We start from the raw sequence: 23,218 nt of genomic DNA, 5'->3' as shown, positions 1-23,218 counted from the left end.
AGTATAACAAATATTTGCATAGCATTGACGTGGTATTAGGTACGATAAGTAATCTAGAGATAATTTAAAGTATACAAGAGGATGTGCATAGGTTATATGCAAATACTATATACCATTTTATAGCAGGGACTTGAACATCCTCATATTTTGGTATCTGCAGGGGTGGGGTTGGAGGTGGTCCTGGAACCGATCCCCTGAGGATACTGAGGGACAACTGTACTCTCAAATGATTTAGAAAAACAACTTCTTTGTACTATACTTGCCACTTTTCTGTAAGTTTGAGAATATTTCAAATTTTTAAATTTTGGGGGGAAAAAAAGCAGGCCCTGTTCTCAGGAAAATTGCAGGGGTAAAAGAACTATTAAAAATGACAGTTTTTGCTAAAATACTTTAACTGTTTCATGGGTAAATACCTTCACATGACTGTATAATTTAAGTATATAATTCAGTGCCTCCCTCTGTTTCTCTATTACCCCCTACTACTCTGTTACAGCAAGTGGCACTTTGTTTAGTAATAACTAGTTTAGTCCACCATGCCCAGCCAAATCTGTTCATTCTTTAGGGCAAAGCCTGGGTTTGATTCATTTTTGTATCTCTAGCCCTTGACACAGAAGGCATAATAAAATATTTGTTGAATCGAATTACACATAGAATTTTTTGTGCTTCTTGCTTGACTGTAGTGGATAGGATAAGAGAGACATAGTTGAAGGAATCATAAAAGGTGAGGGTAAGTGTGCTTCCTAATTTCTTGTGGCTGGTGAAACAGCATGGATAAAAGAACACTGTCCCTAAACACTGTCCCTAAGAAACTTGGACTTCTGTCCTAGGTAGAGTTCAGACTAGTCTGTGGATGTGTGACCCCAGTCGCTGGCAGGGCCAGTGCTGCTGCCAAGGAGCTGCTAACAGGCATGGTGAGGCAGCACTGAGCTGGTGCAGGGTGTGCAACTGGGCCTGTGGCTTCCACACAGACCCGTCTGTTGGCCAGTGCCAGGAGGAAGGCTCAGCAAACCAGCCAGATCATAAGGGTCTTATTTACAAGTAAAGAAGTATGAATGCTATGGGGATAGCAATAAAGAGCCATTAAAAGATTTCGAGCAGCCAAAAAAAAAAAAAAAAAAGATTTCAAGCAGAGCAGTGACAAACAAAAACCACTCTGGGAGCAGTGTGAAGGGTAAGACTGGGAAGGTGAGGCTGGGGTTAGTTTATTGGAGTCAGGGAGACCAATCCAGGCAATACTATCAAAAAAGTACTTTTTGCTGAGTACAGTGACTCATGCCTGTAATCCCAGAGCTTTGGGAGGCAGAGGCAGAAGGACTGCTTGAGGCCAGGGGTCAGAGATTGCAGTGAGTTATGATATAGCCAGTTTCTACTGGAACTTGCAAAGGTGTACTTTTATGGAAACTATCCCTTTTGCATCTCATACAAGTAAGTTTTGGAGCCTGTTAACCTAACCAACAGGCTGTTACCAAAGGAATCCTAGATGAATACTGGGGGATGTACTTTTCTTAGTTTTTGAAGCTAGCAGAGGCCAAGATACTAGCCTTCTAAAACAGAATCAGGCACTGGTGCTTATAAGCAGAGAACACTCCCTAGGTCTGCTGTTTTTTGACTTTTGCTCTGTAGCAGGTGTGGGTGACATGCCACAAGCTGGCTAGGGAAACTGCAGGTTGGCAGTTACAGATTAGAGCAGGGCTCTGCAAGCTTTTCCTGCAAAGGGTCACATGATATTTTATTTTATTTTTTTTAATGTTCTTACTACCCAAAGTAAACCACATACTTTAGGCTTTGCGGGTTAGGGTCTCTGTTGCACCACTCAATTCGGGCTCTATAGCTTAAAAACAACCAAAGACAATCTGTAAATGAGCATGATTTTGTTCTAATAAAACCTTATTTATGGATACTAAGGTTTTAACAATTTTCACGTGTCACAAATTATTCTCTTTTCGTTTTTTAAATAATTTAAAAACATCAAACCTGTTCTTAGGTCACAGCTATATAAAAACAGGAGGAGGCCGGCACTGTGGCTCACACCTGTAATCCTAGCACTTTAGGAGGTCGAGGCAGGAGGATTGCTTGAGTCCAGGAGTTCTAGACCAGCCTGAGCAAGAGTGAGACCCTGTCTCTACTTAAAAATAGAAAAATTAACTGGGCATGGTGGCCAGTGCTTATCGTCCGGGCTGCTTGGTAGGCTGCGGCAGGAGGATCGCTGGAGCCAGGAGTTGGAGGTTGCAGTGAGCTATGATGACGCCACTGCACTCTCCCGCGACACTGCGAGACCCTGCCTCAAAAAATAAAAACCAAAACCAAAACCAGGAGGAAGGCTGGATATGGCCAAAGGGCCAGTTTGAAGACCCTTTGATTAGAGTCAGGACCCTTGCTCACCAGCTGAGTACCCTTGGTCAGTACACCTAACCTCTATGAGCGCCAGGTTCCGTGAATATTTTCTAAGATTGCGGCTTGGCTAATAGGAGCTAAGGCGTGTTAAAGTGTTTTGCAAATCATACAGGCATACACCTACCTCACTCGAGGTTCCAGCCGCCCCACCTTGGCCCGGTCCGCTCAGCAGCGGGTGCGCAGGCGCGCGGAAGGGCGGGCCGCTCTGCGGCGAGCGCGCGGCAGTCACGTGAGGGCCAAGAGCGGCCCTGTTGCCCTGGGGACGGTTTCCCAGCTCCCTGCCACAGCCGCACCGGCCAGGCCCTCATCGCGAGATAACGCCCAGGCCAAGAAGCGCTGGTCATGTCCACGTCGGTCGTCGCGTCCCTTTCTGTGGGTGCATCTTCCTCTGCCGGCAACGAGGTGCCTGAGACTGAGAAGAACGTAGGAGATGCCGAGAACACCTACATTCTGCGGCCGGTTTTCCAGCAAAGGCGGGTAGCGGACTGGATGCGGAGGGCCGACCTCGAGAGGCGGGGCGGGCGGGCGGCGCTCACCTGGGCGCCCAGACGCGGGAAAGCGGCGCGTGCCTGGGTCGGGCTGGGGCCGCAGGGGCGGGGTCGGCCTTGAGGGGCGGGGAGGCGGGAGGGACCGGGCCGGGCTGGAGCTGGGAGCGGGACCGCGGTGCTCCGCGTCCCGACTCCTCTCCCGCTACAGAGGGTAGCAGAGGAGCGGCCCCGCTGTCGCGCCCCGTAGGCTGGCGCGGCGAGAATGGTTGGCTTTGGCAAACCTAGGACGTGCGCGCAGGGAAAAGGAGATGGATAGAATAGGGAGGCAGAAAACAAGCGGCTTACATCGAATGCCATTTAGCTATGATTCGAGGGTTACCCGGTGCACATGGGTGCCACAATGTGCGTACTCCTGGCACGGGACTTGTATGTAAGCAAAGTCCTACCCAGGTAGTATCCGGAGGCCCTCAGACCGCCACCCCTATTCCTTGCCGGAATTAAGGCACATAGTCTTGTGCAGAGGACCGTTAGCTGGCCCTGTAGGATCCATCGCTAACTTTGTCGTCAACAAGAAAAAAAAGATTTCCCAGGTATCCCCTCTGTTGTTTGAAACCAGAATGCTGAATCTGATGCTTGGCAAGTACTGGCCACCAGGAACTTTGGTTATGATGTGATAAAAATTTCATACAGGAGTTTTCCTGTGGTAAAATGGACACAGAAAAAGGTATGTTCAGTTATCTTGGTAAAAGGTTCTAAATGTACAGAATGCCATTCATCCATGTTTCTGTTATAAAACAATGCTGAATAAAATTAACAACAAATTTATGTAGGAATAATCCTGTGAGGTTATGTGTGTTTTGGTGAAGAACACTTTTAACATTTTACTGAGGATTGAATAGGCTTAAAGGGGCCAGGCACAGTGACTCACGCCTGTAATCCTAACACACTGGGAGGCCGAGGCTGGAGGATCGCTCAAGGTCAGGAGTTCGAAACCAGCCTGAGCAAGAGCAAGACCCCGTCTCTACTAAAAACAGAAACTAATTGGCCAACTAAAAATATATATTAAAAAATTAGCCGGGCATGGTGGCACATGCCTGTAGTCCCAGCTACTCTGGAGGTTGAGGCAGGATTGCTTGAGCCGGGGAGTTTGAAGTTGCTGTGAGCTAGGCTGACTCCACGGCACTCTAGCCCAGACAACAGAGTGAAACTCTCTCTCTCAAAAAAAGGAAAAGGCTTCAAAGAAGAGTCAGATATAGTGTATTTGTTATTAGGAAGACCATATTTTGAACAGATTAAAACTTGGAAATTTGGCAATGATTCTGAAATTAAACTCTAAGAATAAGTAGGCAAGAGAGCAAAGAGAATACTGTTAAAAAGTAATGAGGTGCTCGCTTCAGCAGCACATATACTAAAATTGGAACGATACAGAGATTAGCATGGCCCCTTCGCAAGAATGACACGCAAATTCGTGAAGCGTTCCATATTTATTAAATATCAATTAAATTTTATTTAAAAAAAGTAATGAGAAGGGGGAAAAGTTATGAGGGGACATTAGTACTACCAAATAAATATTTAAACACATTACAAGCTTAAAACTTGAAACATTCTGGTAACCTGGTACATGATAGACAAATCAACTGATAGACTATACAGCTCAGAAGAGGAACTGAATGTTGTAATATATGATAAATTCAACCAAAATGCTAATGGTATTGTTAGGGTAGTGAAATTAGAGACTTTTTTGCTTATCTCTATCTCAACCTATTCAGTAATCCATTCCTTCAAAAAAAATTGTGTGTCTGTTATGTGCTGAACATTGTTGTAGGAAATAGGGATATAACAGCAAACACAACATGCAAAAATTCTTATCCTCATGGAGCTTACTTCTAGCAGGGTTAAAGGACAACTGAACAAGAGAAATACATGAGTGAAGTATATAGTGTGTAAGATAGTATAATAACAAGTGCCAGGAAGGGCGTTATGGAGTGATGTGGTAGGAGGGTGTTTTAGAGTGTATGCCTAGGAAAGGTGACTTCTGAATAAAGACAAAGAAGTGAGGGAGGTAGCCAAACCTATATAGGAAGGAAGGAATTGAAATTCAGGCAGAGAGAACAGCAAGTGCAGAAGCACTAACATTTGCATGCTTGGGGTGGTCAAAGACTAGGGAAAGCCAGTGTGGTCTGAGTGTAGAACTAGGGGGAAAATAGAAAACAAGGTCTGAGAGTTTGGTGGTGTAGATCATATGGGATCTTAACAAGTCACAGTGAGGATGCTGGTCTTTACTCTTGAGTGAGGTGGGATATATTTGGGGTACTTTGAATAGAGTGGCATGATCGGACATATATTTGAACACAATTAGTCCAGTTACCGAATGAGAACAGGATGTAGGAACACAGGCAGACAGAGGCTTATTAGGCCCTTGTAATCCAGGCAAGAGGTAATGGTATCTTGGAGAAAGATGGTTGTGGTAGGGCGGTGAGAGTGATTAAATTTTATATTATTTTGAAGGTAGAAGAGATAAGATTTGCTTATGAATGGATGTAAGCTGCGAGACTGTGATGGGGAAGACTATAGGAGGACCTAGTTTGGGAGAGGAAAATATCAGAATCTCAATGTTGGATGCATTAAATTTCAGTTTCCTATTAACCATCCAAATGGAATATATTTGTAAAAGTAATAATACATAACTATTTACCTTACTCAACTCTCTATTCCTGCCAAACTACATCTATAGAGCATACTTTGTGCTTTTCCTACCTGTTCTCTTTGTCTCTGTCTCTCTCTTGTTAATAATGTTGTACAGGCTGGTGCAGTGACTCATGCCTGTAGTCTGATCTGAAGTTCAGCAGAGGTCTAGGCTGTACATATAGATTTGGAATATGATTTATCTCCTTAATTTTTTATATGGTTTTTATAATAAAAATATGAAAAAGAAGGATTAAACGCTACTAATGAAGAAAAGCTGGGGGAAGTTGAAGTGTTGGGGTTTTGGAGTTACCAATGAGATGTTCTAAAATTGTTTCATTTAGGTTCAGACCCTCTGTTGTTAAAGAGTGTATTCATGCTGTGCTCAAGGAGGAACTTGCAAATGCTGAATATTCTCCAGAAGAAACGCCTCAGCTCACAAAACATCTATCGGAAAACATTAAAGATAAATTAAAAGGTAATCATGGTGATAACTGGAAATGACTTATTCCCTTCAAGCATTTAGATTTACCCTCTTGTCCCCAACCTTCTCTTTAAATAAGAAACTTAAGCTGTGGATTTTATTAAAGACAAATTTCTCTTTAGTGTCTAATCTTCCATAATTATTTGGTGCCTTTTACTCATGTAAGTTTTTTACAGATGGTGGGAAAGAGTAAGAATGTGAAATAAAACATTGTAGGGAACTACTGTTCAAGAAATTTGACTATTCAGAAAGGTCAAAAGTACAGGGGCACCTTCCCCCATAATTCTTGGTGGTTTTTTCCACCAAGCTATCAGTTCCTTACAGTACCCTCACAGTCTGTCCTCAGTCCATCTCTCTAGCTGAATCCTTAACTATTTACCTTATTCAACTCCATTCCTACCAAACTACATCTGCAGAGCATACTTTATGCTTTTCCTGCCCTGTTCTCTTTGTCTGCCTATCTCTCTCTCTTGTTAATAATGCTGTACGGGCTGGGCGCAGTGACTCATACCTGTAATCCTAGAGCTTTGGGAGGACAAGGTAGGATGATGGCTTGAGGCCAGGAGTTGGAAACCAGCCTGGGCACCACAGTAAGACCTGTCTCTACAAAAAACAAAAAAAATTAGCTGGGTGTGGCCCTAGCTACTCAAGAGACTAAGGTGGAGGATCACTTGAGCCCAAGAGTTCAAGGATGCAGTGAGCTATGATCATGCCACTGTACTCCAGCCTGGGCCACAGAGCAAGACCATGTCTCTAGAAAAAAAACTATACCATCTGAAAAGTTCTATATTTCTATCTGCCTTTTTTTAAAGATACTAGTTTTTGGAGGGAAGGAATGTCTTTGTAAAAGTAATAATACATGCTTATTGTAATAAACCTGGAAATATATGAAAGTATGCATAAAGTTTAATTATCTAAAATTATATCATGCAAAACTAGTTACTATTTAATATTTTGGTATATTTTTTGTTTGGAATTTGTTTTAACTTTTAGAAATGAAATAATATCAAAAAGTATAAAGAAGAAAATAGCAATCATGTATTTCCATCACCCAGAATTAACTGTTAGTATATTAGCATTTTAATATTTAAACTTTTTGATGAAAACTCACTGTTAAAATTATTATTAAAAAGATACAAACTCATTATAAAAATTTAGACACTGGAAAAATAATTTTTAATAGAAAAACCACCCCAAATGCTACTACCCACAAATAATCATTAATATTAGATGACTATCATAGCAGACCTCTTTTCTGTGTGTGTGTATATATATATATATATATAAATAATAATAATGGGATACAGTAGACCTATTTCTGTTAGTCATATAATATTCATTCTATACTTAAAGGATTGTTGCCCATTATTTAGTTCTTTTACCATATTGTTTCCATTGCTGAGTTCTTTATTTTGGTCCAACCTTATATGATGAGATTTTGTTGCAAGTTTCTTTTAGGAAGGACTCATAAATGCTGTATTCCCTGGGTTCTTTTGTGTTTGAGAATGTATGCCTTTTGCCTTTAAAGTAGAATATACTTTTGATGAATGTAATATTTTTGAGATAATAATTTCTTTTCTTTCTTTTTTTTTTTTTTGAGACAGAGTCTTGCTTTGTTGCCCAGGCTAGAGTGAGTGCCGTGGTGTCAGCCTAGCTAACAGCAACCTCAAACTCCTGGGCTCAAGCAATCTTGCTGCCTCAGCCTCCTGAGTAGCTGGGACTACAGGCATGTGCCATCATGCCTGGCTAATTTTTTTTCTATATATATTAGTTGGCCAATTAATTTCTATTTATAGTAGAGACGGGGTCTCGCTCTTGCTAAGGCTGGTTTTGAACTCCTGACCTCAAGCAGTCCGCCTGCCTTGGCTTCCCAGAGTGCTAGGATTACAGGCGTGAGCCACCACGCCCGGCCAATAATTTATTTTCTTGAATCTTACATACTTTGCTTCATTGTCTTCTGGCATTGAATGTTAACTGTGGAGAAATATGATGTTCTCTGTTGAAAGAATCCTAACTTTAACCCTATATGCTTAGTAGCTTTTCTAGGGTCTGGCATGGTATTCAGCATTTTATTGCTTTCAATCTGTAGATTTTTTTCTCCGTATCAGAGAAATTTTCTTATATTTTTGAATACATGTCCTTTTACATTTGTTAGATTCTCTTTAGGACACCAAATATTGTTATGTTGAATCATCTTTGTCTTCAGTATCTATCAGCTTTTCTCTGCAATAATTTCTTCCTTATTGACATTTACTTATGACTTTAAGCCAGGAGTTCACTTTTCATTTGTGTCCTGTCTCTTGCCATTTTGAATTTATTAGTTACACAGTGATAATGTGTGGGTATTCATTTTGTTTCCTAAGGCTGTAATCTTCCTTGTAATCTCTTTCTATTGGTTTATAACCTGATTGAATTCTTATTTAATTTATAAGCTTATATTATTCTGTATCATGAATCAATTGTGAAGAATTGTGCTTTGTTCCTTGATTTGTATTAGGTTGAATTTTTTGTCTTTTACATAGGATGTTTCTTTCTTCCTTGTTACTCTTTTGTTTGTTTTCACTATTGCATCTTTGCATATTTCCATTCAACTTCTTTATATCTTGCTCTGCCCATATATCATAATTGCTCTGATATGGTGTGGGTGATATATTTTTTTAAGTTTTCCTCCCACCATATTTGATACTATTTTATTTTTCCCTCAGGGCTGGGTATTTAATATTCTAGCCACATTTCTGTAGTATTAGGGATTGATTAAAGGAAGAAGCTGAGCTGAGTGCAGTGTTTTTTTAAAAATAACTTGGATTGGCCAGGGATGGTGGCTCATGCCTGTAATCCTAGCATTCTGGGAGGCCGAGGTGGGTGGATCGTTTGAGCTCAGGAGTTCAAAAGCAGCCTAAGCAAGAGCGAGACCCTGTCTCTACTAAAAAAATAAATAGAAATTAGCTGGACAACTGAAAAATATATATATGTAAAAAATTAGCCAGACATGGTGGCGCATGCCTGTAGTCCCAGCTACTCAGGAGGCTGAGGCAGTAGGATCCCTTGAGCCCAGGAGTTTGAGGTTGCTGTGAGCTAGGCTGATGCCACGGCACTGTAGCCCGGGCAACAGAGTGAGACTCTGTCTCAAAAGAAAGAAAAAAAACTTGGATTGTTGGATAGCAGGTGAAATAAAATTAAAAATAATAACTTGGTCACCTGGTAATGGTGTTCCAAAAAAAAAAAAAATTACTTGGACTCTGTCTTCTAAGATTTTGTTAAATATCCTAAAGTAGAGTTCATATTCTACATGGGAGGTTACCTGTAGCCTTCAGATTGTTTGCCCAATTTACTATATAATCCTGGAACCTTTACTTTCATCAAGGAAAATTGGTTCTGTTTTAACTTTGCCCATTTAGTTTTTTTTTTTACTCTTTCCACTATTCCCTTATTCCCTGCTCAGAAAAGTAGGAAGATAAAGATGTCTATTCATCTTTCTTCTCTCCAGATTTGTTTTTAGTGAGAATTTTCAGGATTTTGCTGCCTTACCAGTGTGGCTTCTGGGGCAAGCAGCTGAGTCGTGCTGGGTCACCTCAGTATACTCTGGAATCTTATATAATTTTTTCTTTTCTACCTTACTGAACAGCTTACACATTCCTAAAGATCCCATGCTCTCATGCTTTTACACATGCTATTCCCTCTTTATGGAATGGAAAGACATATGTGACCTGGTGAATTCTCACTTATCCTTGAAGACACAGCTCATTTATCTATCACGTCCTCCAAGAATTCTTTTCCCATCATCGCTTACCACTGCCCAGACAAAGGGAGGAGTCCCCAGCTCTGTGCACCTGATGTACCTTGTTCATGACACTCTTTGAATAAATATATTGCATTTTCATCTCATTTTTGTTTGCCTTTGAGTTCTTTACTACTATCAGTTCTTTAAGACAAGAGGGGTATCTTACTTATCTCTGTATCTTGAGGCCCTAGCTCAGTTCCTTACTTAGAGTAGGGGAAAAAGGAAGGAAGCTAAGGTTGATTGAGAGACTACTATGTATCAGCATTGTTCTAGATGTTTTATGTATTACTATATCTTATCTAACCTTACAACAAGCCCCGGAGGTAGATAATGATATTCTCATTTAACAGATGAGGGAAACTTTAACTGAAAAGTTAAATAACTTGCCTAAATTTATACACTAGGTAAGTTTACTATTAGAATCTGTCTTCATGTCTCTCTGACTCTCAAGCTTACAGTCATACTTATTAAGTACTTGTGGATTGAATACTTATCTCCATTTCTAGGCAAATTTGCCCTTAATAGGTAATTTTACTACATGTTTGTTTATAGATAACTTTCTTATTTTTTCTTTCTAGAAATGGGATTTGACCGATATAAAATGGTGGTGCAAGTAGTGATTGGAGAACAAAGAGGTGAAGGAGTATTGTGAGTAGTTGGTTTTTCCTTCCTGTTTTTATTCAGTTGTGTTTCTAATGAGATATTCGTCCTCTTGACAATTCAGTAAGGCATGTCTTTGCAAGAGTAAGAGTACAGGACTGTATACCAAAATCCAGCTGTGAACTGAAGAGATCCTGGTACTGAATAGTAAGGTTTACAGTCTGGTGAGTTCCCTGGGATAACTCAGTTTTCATAGTGTCTAAAGGCTGATAAGTCTGATAGGGTTTATGTATATATTCTTCCACAGACAAATGTGGGATTATGTATATATGTTTCTTCCTGAATTCCTTGTTGCCCAGGCTTTGGTCCTTTCACTCTCCTAAATCAATTTCTTTCTTTCTTTTTTTTATGTTGCCTGGGCTAGAGTGCCATGGTGTCAGCCTAGCTCACAGCAACCTCAAACCCCTGGGCTCAAGTAATCCTTCTGCCTCAGCCTCTCGAGTAGCTGGGACTACAGGCATGTGCTACCATGCCCGGCTAATTTTTTTAAATATATATATGTTTTTAGTTGTCCAGCTAATTTCTTTTTTTTTTTAGTAGAGACAGACAGGGACTTGCTCTTGCTCAGGCTGGTCTCGAACTCCTGACCTTAAGCGATCCACCTGCCTCAACCTCCCAGAGTGCTAGGATTACAGGTGGCTTGAGCCACCGCACCTGGCCCTAAATCAATTTCTTTAGAGTTGTTTGCAAATCTAATAGCCGTTTTTTAGCTCTTGTTCTTGACCGTGGCATCTGTTTCTTAAAATTCACTCTGGTTTTTTTGGCCCTGATGTCAGTTAACTAACTTGTTTTTCCGACTGCTTATTATCTTCCTTTCACTGGCTTCTCTTTCTCCCCTGCATCCTTAGCTGTGAGCTTTCTTTAAGGCCGGGTTCTTGTTCCTCTGCCTGTCTCCGTACTTTTTCAGTGAGTTCATTCATTCCCATGACCTTGAACTATCATTCCTCTGTTGGTGAGTGCAAAATCTGTCTTTCCTGTTGTTTCCTGTGCTCAAGTGTTAATCGTCCATTTCCCTTTGTAAACAGTGCCCAGTACAGTATTTTGTAAGAACATACTAAAATATTTGTTGAATGAATTTAAAAATACCTTGTAGATATTATTACCAAGAATTTTTACTATAGAATGTTAGATCTGAGAGGCATTATAAATATTTTCTAGTGTTCAGTCCCTTTATTTTTTTTTTTTTTTTTTTTTTTTTTTTTTTTGAGACAGAGTCTCGCTTTGTTGCCCGGGCTAGAGTGAGTGCCGTGGCGTCAGCCTAGCTCACAGCAACCTCAAACTCCTGGGCTCGAGTGATCCTTCTGCCTCAGCCTCCCGGGTAGCTGGGACTACAGGCATGCGCCACCATGCCCGGCTAATTTTTTATATATATATATATCAGTTGGCCAATTAATTTCTTTCTATTTATAGTAGAGACGGGGTCTCGCTCAGGCTGGTTTTGAACTCCTGACCTTGAGCAATCCGCCCGCCTCGGCCTCCCAAGAGCTAGGATTACAGGCGTGAGCCACAGCGCCCGGCCTCAGTCCCTTTATTTTATAGATGACACTTCTGAGGTTTAGCATGATTTGCCCAAAATTATATACCTGGTTGATGTCAGGGTCACTAATAGAGCCCAGTCTTCTGACTCCTAGCACAGTATTCTTTACCACAGTGCCCTCTACCACTTGGCCAAAAGGCTTCAAGAGATTTCTTCACCACAAAGAAACTAAGAAATAAATACTTTATTATTTTGTTATCTTGAATTCAACATGTTCTAAAAGAGTTCCTGATTTCTTTTCCCTCTCCATCCTTAAATCAGTTTATTATTTTAATTTCCCTGTCTCTCACAAAATTATCAAGGTTCCATTGACTCAGGCTTAAATCCTTGGAGTCATCTTTTATCTTATTTAGTCATTTTTCTCTCTCATTGCCTACATTGCAGTCTGGCTGCTGGGATTACTTAGCAGCCCCTTAGCAGCACTTCCTGACTCTGATCTCTCTTTTCCACAGTTTATTTTATATACCAGGCCAATCTTCCTGAAATATACCTCACTTTCTTTCCATAAACTCAACAGAGTTTCTTTATTTTAAACCCTGTCAAATATAAATTCCTTAAACTGGTTATGATTGACTTTTTTAAATGTGATCAGGCCTAATTCTGAAGAATGGCGTAAAAGAGCCTCCCCTTTCCTGCTATAAAAACTTTTATCGGCCGGGCGCGGTGGTTCACGCCTGTAATCCTAGCTCTCTGGGAGGCCGAGGCGGGCGGATTGCTCGAGGTCAGGAGTTCGAAACCAGCCTGAGCAAGAGTGAGACCCCGTCTCTACTATAAATAGAAAGAAATTAATTGGCCAAATAATATATATAGAAAAAATTAGCCGGGCATGGTGGCGCATGCCTGTAGTCCCAGCCACTTGGGAGGCTGAGGCAGAAGGATCGCTTGAGCCCAGGAGTTTGAGGTTGCTGTGAGCTAGGCTGATGCCATGGCACTCATTCTAGCCTGGGCAACAAAGCGAGACTCTGTCTCAAAAAAAAAAAAAAACTTTTATCATCTAATATTTCAAATATATGCAAAAGTACATGTACTAAACAACTCCTATACTTCTGTTACTTAGCTTCAATAGTTATTAACACATACTGATGTTTTTTTTTTTTATACTACCACTTATTCTTCTTGCCTCCACCGGATAATTTTGAAATTCTAGTCACCATCCATTTCATCTGTGAATATAACAGTATTTATCTCTAAAAGATAATACCCCTTTTTAACATAATAAAATATCATTATCACCTCTAAAATATTGTCAGTCCTTTTTTTTAAATTTTTTTTGAGACAGGGTCTCACTCTGTTGCCTGGGCTATAATACATGGTGTTATTATAGCTCACAGTAATCTCAAAGCCCCAGAGTGTTAAGATTACAGGTGTGAACTACTGCAGCTGGCCTCTTATCCTCTTTTTGAATTTTTCTTTTTCCTCTCTGTGCTTCAATTTATATATTTTTGTATTGACCTTGCAGTTCCCTAATCCTTTAATCTGCTGTTAAACCGATCTGATGAGTTCTTAATTTCAGTTATATTTTTCAGTTTTAGAATTCCCATTTAATTATTTTTTGTAGATTTTAATTCTCTAGTGAACATTTTTATCCTTTCATCTATGCTTCCATTTTTCCTCTCCTCTCTTTTTACGTTTTTATCGTGGTATTTATTTTAAAGTCATTAGCTGCTTTCTCTAGTGTCTGGATCATATGTAAGTCAGTTTCCATTGGTTTTTTTTCTTGTTAATCATTTTTATGGCTCTCTTGGTATGCCTAGTTTTTCTTTTTTTCTTTTTGTTTCTCTTTTAGTCCCTATGCACAGACAGAGGTATGCCTACTTTGAATCCTGGACATTGTGTTAAAAAAAATTGTAGACCTCCAGCTGATATTATTTTCTTCCATAAAGGGTTTAACTCTCTCTTCTGCTGTACAGGTAGAGTATGGGCTGCTTACCTTAATTCAGTCAGGTACTGAGCTGAATTGGGGTTGAGTTGCACTTTTGATAAGGCTCTTATTAAGTTCACTCTTCTTCTTCTTCTTTTTTTTTTCCCTCTTTTTCCCCAGTTCCAGAATGTATACCTTTTTACTTAATTGTAGCCCTCAAGATCTTTCAAACAAGAACCTTGAATGTTCATTGGCCCTCCACCCCCAACAGGTACTTTTAATCCTTATCTCCTCACCATAAAACTTTGTCTTTCATTTCATAAGCTTTTTCCTTAGTGCATTAGTTTCCTGTTGCTGCTGTAACAAGTTACCATAATAAGCCCAGTGCTTAAAATAGCACAAATATATTATTTTATAGTTCTGGAGATCAGAAATCCAAAACTGGTTTCATTGAACTAAAATCAAGGTGTCAGCAGGGCTGCATTTCTTCTGGAGACTCTAGGAGAGAATCCATTCCCTTGCCTGTTCCAGTTAGAGGATACCTATATTCCTTAGCTCATAAGTCCTTCCTCCATTTTCAAATCCAGCAGCATATAGCATCTTCAGATCTCTCTCTCTGACCCTCCTGCCTCCCTCTTTCTTTTGTAAGAACCCCTGTGATTACATTGGGCCCACCTGGATAATCCAGGATAATGTGTCCCTATCTCAAGATCCTTAAGGAAACATCTGCAAAGCCCTTTTTGTCATGTAATGTAACATATTTACAGGAGATTAGGACATAGACATATGGGGGGGGCATTTTATTACCTAGCACACTTAGCTTTTTAGGTTTCTGCTTATAGTTTCAGAATTCAGCACATGTTTTGAAAAGACAGCCTACCATGTGATAGGCTCAGTGCTACTATCTCCTTTTTAACAAGAATCTTATTCCCTCCAGACTCTAATTTTATCTCTCTAGTTCTGTTAAGATTGCCAGTAATCCTGCTGGTTTCTTTTCCTCTCAATAATTGGTCCTGTACTTGAGCAAAGCCCAGATTCTCAGCCTCTATCCCTGTGTCCAAAATTGGCAAATGAGGCCGGGCGCTGTGGCTCACGCCTGTAATCCTAGCTCTTGGGAGGCCGAGGCGGGCGGATTGCTCAAGGTCAGGAGTTCAAAACCAGCCTGAGCAAGAGCGAGACCCCGTCTCTACTATAAATAGAAAGAAATTAATTGGCCAACTGATATATATATAAAAAATTAGCCGGGCATGGTGGCGCATGCCTGTAGTCCCAGCTACCCGGGAGGCTGAGGCAGAAGGATCACTCGAGCCCAGGAGTTTGAGGTTGCTGTGAGCTAGGCTGACGCCATGGCACTCACTCTAGCCTGGGCAACAAAGCGAGACTCTGTCTCAAAAAAAAAAAAAAAAAAATAATGAAAAAATTACCCTAAAGAGAACAACTTGTAAAAGAAAAAAAAAAAAAAAAAAAATTGGCAAATGCCCTAGGGAAAAATCTGCTGCAGAATATCAGCTTACCTACTGGAGTTCCCCTTTCTGGAATTTTGGCTCCTCTAGACCTGTTTGCTGTAGTAGCTCTCTGATTCATTTTATCCAGCTTTTCTTATTGATCTTGGTGGGAGCATTAGTCTGCCACAAACTGTTCTATCATTGCTTCTTGGCCTTTTGGCTAAGTTCAATTGTGTATCACTTCTGTCAAATCTCTTCTATTAATAAGTTCTTTTGACACACTTGTGTGTGTGTATGTATATTGTGTATTTTATATATATAATATGTATTTTCTATATGTTATATATATACACACACACATACATATATATCTATATATAGCATTATTCCTGGTGTGGCCCAGGTTTTGGGCATGATTCACATGTCCCAGGTTTATCTTGTACATTTCCATCCCCAGACCTGGAATTGGCCATTTCTCTAAGGAGCCCTGGTTCCTTTTATTGGGAAATGGTGTAAAGAGACCACAATTTGAAGGTAAGGATTGTGTTTTAGGCATCTTTGTATCGTTTGCACCTAGTATTTTGCCTGATATATAATAGGTACTCAGCAGATGTTTGTTAAATAAATTTTGATATTTGTGTCTTCACTTGGTTCTATTCAGTTTAAGTACCACTTCCTTCATAAAGCCTTTGGCTTTTTTTCCTCTCTAAATTCTCTGTAGCACTTCTATGGATTTAATTCACATATTGCATAAGTTGGATATGTAAACTAGATAGACTTTACAAACTCTTTTAATCCCAATAATTTATAAATTAGCACCAAGTGTACATTATCTTATTCTTTTGAAATGTGTTAATTTTGTTATGTAATTGGGAATTGTTTGAGAATATGGCCAGATTTTAATCTTTCTAGGCATATGGTAATTGTTAAATAAATACATGCTGATTAACCAATTAAGTAGATTAATTTTACTTCTTATTATTATTGTTGCAGTGTGGAAATAGATAGAACTTTTTTTTTTTTTTTTTTGAGACAGTCTCACTTTGTTGCCCAGGCTAGAGTGAGTGCCGTGGTGTCAGCCTAGCTCACTGCAACCTCAAAACTCCTGGGCTCAAGCAATCCTGCTGCCTCAGCCTCCCAAGTAGCTGGGACTACAGGCATGCGCCACCATGCCCGGCTAATTTTTTCTATATATATTAGTTGGCCAATTAATTTCTTTCTATTTATAGTAGAGATGGGTCTCGCTCTTGCTCAGGCTAGTTTTAAACTCCTGACCTTGAGCAATCTGCCCGCCTCGGCCTTCCAGAGTGCTAGGATTACATAGATAGAGCTTTTTTGATTTAAGAATATGTAAAATACTAGGATGAGGGAAGCTCTATGTAAAACTTAAAAAAAAATAATATGCAAAAATGGACCAATATAGTATGGTATGTCTTTCTCTAAAAGCATGGGTTCTGAACTGCCTGGGTTCAAAACCAAGCTTTGTCACTTACTAGTTGTGACACTTACTAGGCTACTTGGTTATTTTTAGTCACCTTCTCCATAAATCACTATGTTCCAAAACGCAATCTTGATAATCCTTATTAAAGTAATAATAACTAAAATTGAGTACTTTACTCAATTTCTCTGACCTTCAGTTTCCACATTTATTAAATGGGTATAATAGCAGTACCTACCTCTTAGAATTAAGTGAGTTAATAAATGTAAAAGCACTTAGACTAGTGCCTGGCACAAAGTAAACACTCAGTAAATGTTAATGATCATGTCCATATGTTTAATAAAAATGTAAAACATTTGTCATTTTTTTCCTTTTCTTTTTTATAGAGACGAGATCTCCTTTTGTTGCCCAGGCTGGTCTTGAACTTCTGGTCTCAAGCAATGCTCCCATTTTGGCCTCCCAAAGTGCAGGAATTACAGGCAGGAGCCATGGCACTTGGCCTCTTTTTTTTTTTTTTTTTTTTTTAAGAAATGAGGTTTTGCTATGTTGCCCAGGCTGGAGTATCATGGCTCTTGACAGGTGCAATTATAGTGCACTACAGCCTCAAACTCCTGGGCTCTAGCTATGCCCCACCTCAGCCTTCCGAGTAGCTGGGCTACAGGTATGCGCCCCTGTGCCTGGCTTGCAAAATATTTCTTTAACAGTTTAATGGCTGCATAGAATTTTGTTGCCAGGAAATATCATAATTTTATTTACCAATCCAGTACTAGTAGACATTTAAATTGTTTCCACTTTTTTTGTGTGTGTGTGTGACACAGTCTTGCTTTGTTGCACAGGCTAGAGTGAGTGCCGTGGTGTCAGCCTAGCTCACAGAAACCTCAAACTCCTGGGCTCAAGCAATCCTTCTGCCTCAGCCTCCTGAGTAGATGGGACTACAGGCATGTACCACCATGCCCGGCTAATTTTTTCTATATATGTTTTTATTTGTACAGATAACTTCTTTCTCTTTTAGTAGAGACATGGTCTCACTCTTACTCAGGCTGGTCTTGAACTTCTGACCTTGAGCGATCCTCCTGCCTCGGCCTCCCAGAGTGCTAGGATGACAGGCATGAGCTACCGCACCCGGCCTATTTCAACTTTTTAATTGACTTTTATTTTGAAAAAAAAAATTTTTTTTTTGAGACAGAGTCTCGCTTTGTTGCCCAGGTTAGAGTGAGTGCCATGGTGTCAGTCTAGCTCACCACAACCTCAAACTCTTGGGCTCAAGCAATCCTGCCTCAGCCTCCCAAGTAGCTGGGACTACAGGCATGCACCACCATGCCCGACTAATTTTTTCTATATATATATATTAGTTGGCCAGTTAATTTCTTTCTATTTATAGTAGAGACGGTCTCGCTCTTGCTCAGGCTGATTTCGAACTCCTGACCTCTAGCAATCAGCCTGCCTCGGCCTCCCAGAGTGCTAGGATTACAGGCGTGAGCCACCGTGCCCGGCCTGAAATTTTTAATATTTTCTTCTTACCCAAGAATTGGAGAGAAGAGCATGGCCAATTTGAGAATTTAGAGGTAGCAAGCATCCTGTAGAGATAATACGGGATTTAGAAGACTGAATTCTAGTCTAGAGTTTGTTCCTTTCTTTTCTAGGAATCTATAAAATTATCAGCCTGGACTAAATAATTTGTTGGGCCCTTTCCATCTTTTCCTCCTCCTAATAGTGTAGAGGAATTGAGCTCATTAAAAGTCACACACAAATATCTTAGCTGAAGTATTCTATTCAGAACTTTCCACTCAGAGTACCAAAGACTTCAAGGTATTGATCCCTGCAGGTGTCAGGCAGCCAGTCAGGATATGAGGCTGTTAGAGTCCCTGGGCTGGTCACCTATAAGAAGCTTCATTTATGGCTGGGCACGCGGTTGCTCACGCCTGTAATCCTAGCTCTCTGGGAGGCCGAGGCGGGCAGATTGCTCGAGGAGTTCAAAACCAGCCTGAGCAAGAGCGAGACCCCGTCTCTACTATAAATAGAAAGAAATTAATTGGCCAACTGATATATATATATATATATAAAAATTATCCAGGCATGGTGGCACATGCCTGTAGTCCTAGCTACTTGGGAGGCTGAGGCAGTAGGATCGCTTGAGCCCAGGAGATTGAGGTTGCTGTGAGCTAGGCTGACACCACGGCACTCACTCCAGCCTGGACAACAAAGCAAGACTCTGTCTCAAAAAAAAAAAAAAAAAAAAAAAGAAGCTTCATGTATGACTCTAGTCTCTCCAATTTTACCAAGTTACTCTGCTGTACCAATATGATTTTCTCTGTGTGCCAACCTGTGAAAAGGTTTGGAAGCACAGATCTATAGGAATGTATTGAGGAATTCTTTTGCTCATGGTAGGTATCTGTAGTTCAGATCCTTGTTATTTTGTTGATAATTCTTCATTGACTTCATTGACTTTTTAGCATGGCTGCTCGATGTTTCTGGGATGCTGACACTGACAACTACACTCATGATGTTTTCATGAATGTAAGTCTATTTGGAAACCTTTTTTTCCTTTCTTAGGATATGTGGGCATTCTGTATCAAATTACTTAATATTTAGTAAGACGTTAAGCACACTAGTTTTTAAACATTTGTCTTGGACTTCTTTTGGATGAGATTATTTTACTATTAATTTTTTGTTACTAAAGCAGAAATCTAGTGTGCTGCTTATAGGCAAGGAACTTGTATGTTTACAGATGATATAACTCTTCACAGGTTTGAATTTGGGAATAGCATATTATTATTTACCATTATTATTTAAAACTTATTTTTAGTCACCTCCTCCATAAATTACTATGTTCTAAAACCCAATCTTTATAAACCTTATTAAAGTAATAATTGATAACTAAAACTTTTAATTACTTATTTGTTCATTTGAACAAATCACACTTTGCCAAGCTGCAAAAGAAATTGGATGGTGGTGATTCCATGAGCAAAGGTGATTTTTCTTTTCGTAATAAAATTAATTACTTTATCTTAAAGCCATTTCTCAAAACTAAATGAAAAAGAAGTTACATTTAAACATTGGTAAGTCATCGGCACAAATTTTTTATATTTTAATCACATGTTGTTATTTTATACTTGCTCCAGAAAGAGTCCTATCCTCTACTCATATACTCCCAGGTTATGGATTAGTAGAATCAGAGTTCAAGTAGAATGGAGTAGAACAGAAATTGGATTGAGGTCAGGCACAATGGTTCACGCCTATAATCCTAGCACTCTGTGGGGCCGAGGCAGGAGGATCGCTTGAGTTCAGGAGTTCGAGACCAGCCTGAGCAAGAGCAAGACCTCATCTCTACTAATTTAAAAAAATATAATAAAGAAACTGGATTAGTAAATTAGGAAAAAGGGTTTCCATTTTTGGCTCTGTCACTTTCTAATTGAATGACTTTAGGTAAGTCATTGGATTTTTTTCACATTGTATCAGTAACATTAGGAAGCTCTAATAGATTTTCCCAAAAACTGGCTGTGGTGGCCTAAGAGTATTATGGGGAACTTGTTTAAATTATAGATGCTGGGGCCCTACTCAGGTAGATCCTGATCAAATAGTTGGATCAGTGAATCTGAATTTTTTAAAAGTTCCCCATATGGCATCCTGTTGAATGCCAGGTTTTGAAGCTGCTCCTGTAGATGATTTTAATGTACCTCTTAGCTCTAAAATACTATGTTCCTAACAAAGTTTTATTTTATGCTCAGCTACCCTAGGATCAGGGGCTGGGCAGTGAGAATTACTATGTGAATCTTCATTTATCAGCTCTCTTTGGGGGAAGAGTCAAGATGAGGTGATAGTTTTTTTTGCTTCTTGGAGTTAAAAATGCAGTTTTTCCTGAGTCCTTATATGGTATAATTCATTCACTTAGCAAATAGTTCTGAGCTCCTATTATGTGCCAGCTTCTGTACTCAAGGGCCTTAGGGATAAAATGATGAGTAAGACAGGCATGGTTTCTCCCTGTAGAGAGCTTATGATTCAATGGGGGCCAGTCATACTCAAATGAATAAATGTAATTAAAAACTTTATTACAGTTATTTAATAAATTTTATCAGGTTTGGGTTTTAGAACACAGGATTGATGGAGGAGGCAGGTAGAAATAACTTTTGAGAGCCTGGTTTAGGTTGCTGACTTAGTCCATTGTATCTTTCTTTTGTCCAGGTCTTTGAGTTAGGTTTTTATTTAGGTTTCATTTTCAGAGCTTAAAGCACTTTGTTTATTTGGGAGAAGATCCCAGGAAGCATTAGTTGAGGATGAGGAACCAGGAGAGGAGGGAAAAGCATATGCTATTGAGCAGATAATTGCTGTGGATAACTGGAGTTCAGTCCTGTTGGAGAACTCTAGGTAGAACAGTGCCACTCAAAGTGGGGTCCCCAGGTGAGTGCCAGTCTGTGACCTATTTGTTAACACGTCCATGATGAGATAAGTACATACGTGGAGTACTTACAGCAATTTGACAAAGTAATTTTATGTCCCTCAATATTATAAAAAGTTTGGGCCGTATTTTGTATGTGCTTTTTTCTTTTCATTTTTGAGTTATTTTTGTTATATTTTACAAAAATATTCCATGAGGAACTGGAAATTAAAACAAAAACAAAAACAGGTCCTTCACCACAGATAGCATTGTTTTAGAACACAGCTCAGAGTTATCCACCCAAGGAGCCAGGGAGCTAGGCTAAACCAAAGCATTTTGCTTTTGGTAATAATCAGGTACTTGTGTTCAAATTGTTTTTCTTCCATCAATACCAGTCTGGAGATGAGGCTGGTGGTTAAGGAGTTGTTGAGGCAGGTGGAATGCCTGTAATAAGTATCTAAAAAGTGTTTTAACAAGTTTAACTGGGCTCTGGAAAGCATTTTTAGATTCTGAGCTAAAATATGGACAAATAAATTTTGTCAATTAAGAATAAACACTCATCCTTTGCCAGCAAAGTAAAAAACAAAAGAAAAAGAATAAACACTCAGAGACCATTTCCCTTATTCAGAATTTATGACAAGGTGCTATTGTTCCTATTATCAGTGATAAAGTTTAGTTTAATATAGCTTAGATTATAATATAGTTTCTTGGGTTGGGTAATGCATTTACTCCAAGAAATGCAAAATGTTTCATATTTTATTCTCTGATAAATCAGGAAATGTGGGAATAATTATTTTATGAATATGCATTACCTAAAGTTCACTAGTTCACATTTTATTTTTACATTGAGAAAATCTAAATCTTTACCCATCCTAACCTATTACAAGCAATTTTGTAATTATTCTCAGGCAAGCAACTTTATAGTTATACTCTGGAAATCCTTATGCTTGAAGAAGGGAAAAGTCTTCATAATTGATAATTGGCAAAGACTTGGGATGGTGTGCTGACTTTATTCCCTTATTAGTACTAACATTCTGGATTTTGTGTGTGTATGTGTTCTGTTTTATTTTTTAGGACAGTTTATTCTGTGTTGTAGCGGCATTTGGCTGTTTCTACTATTGAATTTTTTTGAAAAGCTGGGAACAGATCTGACCATGAAGATATCTGAACTTTTTTATATTGTTAAATATCTTGACAAAATAAAGATAAGTTGGCAGTTTGGCAACTGAATCTGTTGTGTTTTAGGCCTTTATATATACATATATATTTTAATTTATTTTTAAAATTATTATGGGTACATAATAGTTTATATCTTTAGGGGTTATATTTTTAAAGTTTTGATTTTTTTTATGTTCTCATTACATTTGGAAAACAGAGAAGAAAAGTAGGAAAAATCTGTTTCAATTGTTCAGACATAATCAACTGTAAATATTTTGCATATTTACTACTAGTGTTTTGTTTTTGGGGGGGAAGGGGAGGGAGGGACAGAGTCTCACTCTGTTGCCTGGGCTAGAGTGCCATGGTGTCAGCCTAGCTCACAGCAACCTCAAACTCCTGCGCTCAAGCAATCCTTCTGCCTCAGCCTCCTGAGTAGCTGGGACTACAGGCATGCTAGTGCATGCCCGGCTAACTTTTTCTATATATTTTTAGTTGGCCAATTAATTTCTTTCTATTTTTAGTAGAGATGGGGTCTTGCTCAGGCTAGTCTTGAACTCCTGACCTTGAGCAATCCTCCTGCCTCAGCCTCCCAGAGTGCTAGGATTACAGGCATGAGCCACCATGCCTGGCCAGTATTTTTTTTTGAGGCAGAGTCTCTGTCACCCTGGGAGAGTGTAGTGGCATCGTCATAGCTCACTGCAACCTCAAACTCCCAGTGTTTTTTTTTATTTGCAATGTTTTAAAAAATCATGTGTACAATTTTGTACCCTGATTTTTCACTTTCTCATGTTATGAGCTTTTATGTCATTTTATTTGCATTATGATTTTCAGAAGCATAATTTAATAGCTGCATTTATTCCATTAGATTATACCATTGTTATTTTATTTATTTATTTATTTTTGAGACAGAGT

General features: G+C 39.3%; 1 protein-coding gene and 1 non-coding gene across 6 annotated transcripts; both read left to right on the top strand.

Moving 5' to 3' along the window:
• Positions 1-2,734: 2,734 nt before the first annotated feature.
• Positions 2,735-22,378, top strand: DYNLT2B (dynein light chain Tctex-type 2B). 5 transcript variants are annotated; one of them, XM_076002625.1, is made up of 7 exons: positions 2,735-2,867; positions 5,912-6,045; positions 10,411-10,480; positions 15,793-15,869; positions 17,160-17,252; positions 19,227-19,290; positions 22,223-22,378. In XM_076002625.1, exons 1-6 carry the CDS (start codon positions 2,737-2,739, stop codon positions 19,286-19,288), a joined length of 567 nt encoding a protein of 188 aa, XP_075858740.1. In that variant the 5' UTR covers positions 2,735-2,736; the 3' UTR covers positions 19,289-19,290; positions 22,223-22,378. The 5 variants fall into 5 exon arrangements, with proteins under 5 accessions (XP_075858740.1, XP_075858753.1, XP_075858762.1 ...); XM_076002630.1 differs by having other exon boundaries at positions 2,760-2,871; XM_076002638.1 differs by lacking the exon at positions 17,160-17,252.
• LOC142874932 (U6 spliceosomal RNA) lies at positions 4,267-4,370 on the top strand. The gene has a single exon (XR_012922517.1). It is a non-coding gene; the product is annotated as a U6 spliceosomal RNA (small nuclear RNA).
• Positions 22,379-23,218: the final 840 nt, after the last annotated feature.

Source organism: Microcebus murinus, chromosome 1 (assembly GCF_040939455.1).
Source record: "Microcebus murinus isolate Inina chromosome 1, M.murinus_Inina_mat1.0, whole genome shotgun sequence".
NCBI classification, from domain to species: Eukaryota; Metazoa; Chordata; class Mammalia; order Primates; family Cheirogaleidae; genus Microcebus; species Microcebus murinus.
Note: the sequence above shows the minus strand (reverse complement) of the source record. Positions and strands in the feature narration are given on the sequence as shown.

Coding starts and splice junctions, on each gene's coding strand:
- DYNLT2B (XM_076002625.1), top strand. CDS start 2,737: ATGTCCACGTCGGTCGTCGCGTCCCTTTCTGTGGGTGCATCTTCCTCT. Junction 2,868..5,911: donor CGGCCGGTTTTCCAGCAAAG/GCGGGTAGCGGA, acceptor TGTTTCATTTAG/GTTCAGACCCTCTGTTGTTA. Junction 17,253..19,226: donor CCAAAGTGCAGGAATTACAG/GCAGGAGCCATG, acceptor TTGACTTTTTAG/CATGGCTGCTCGATGTTTCT.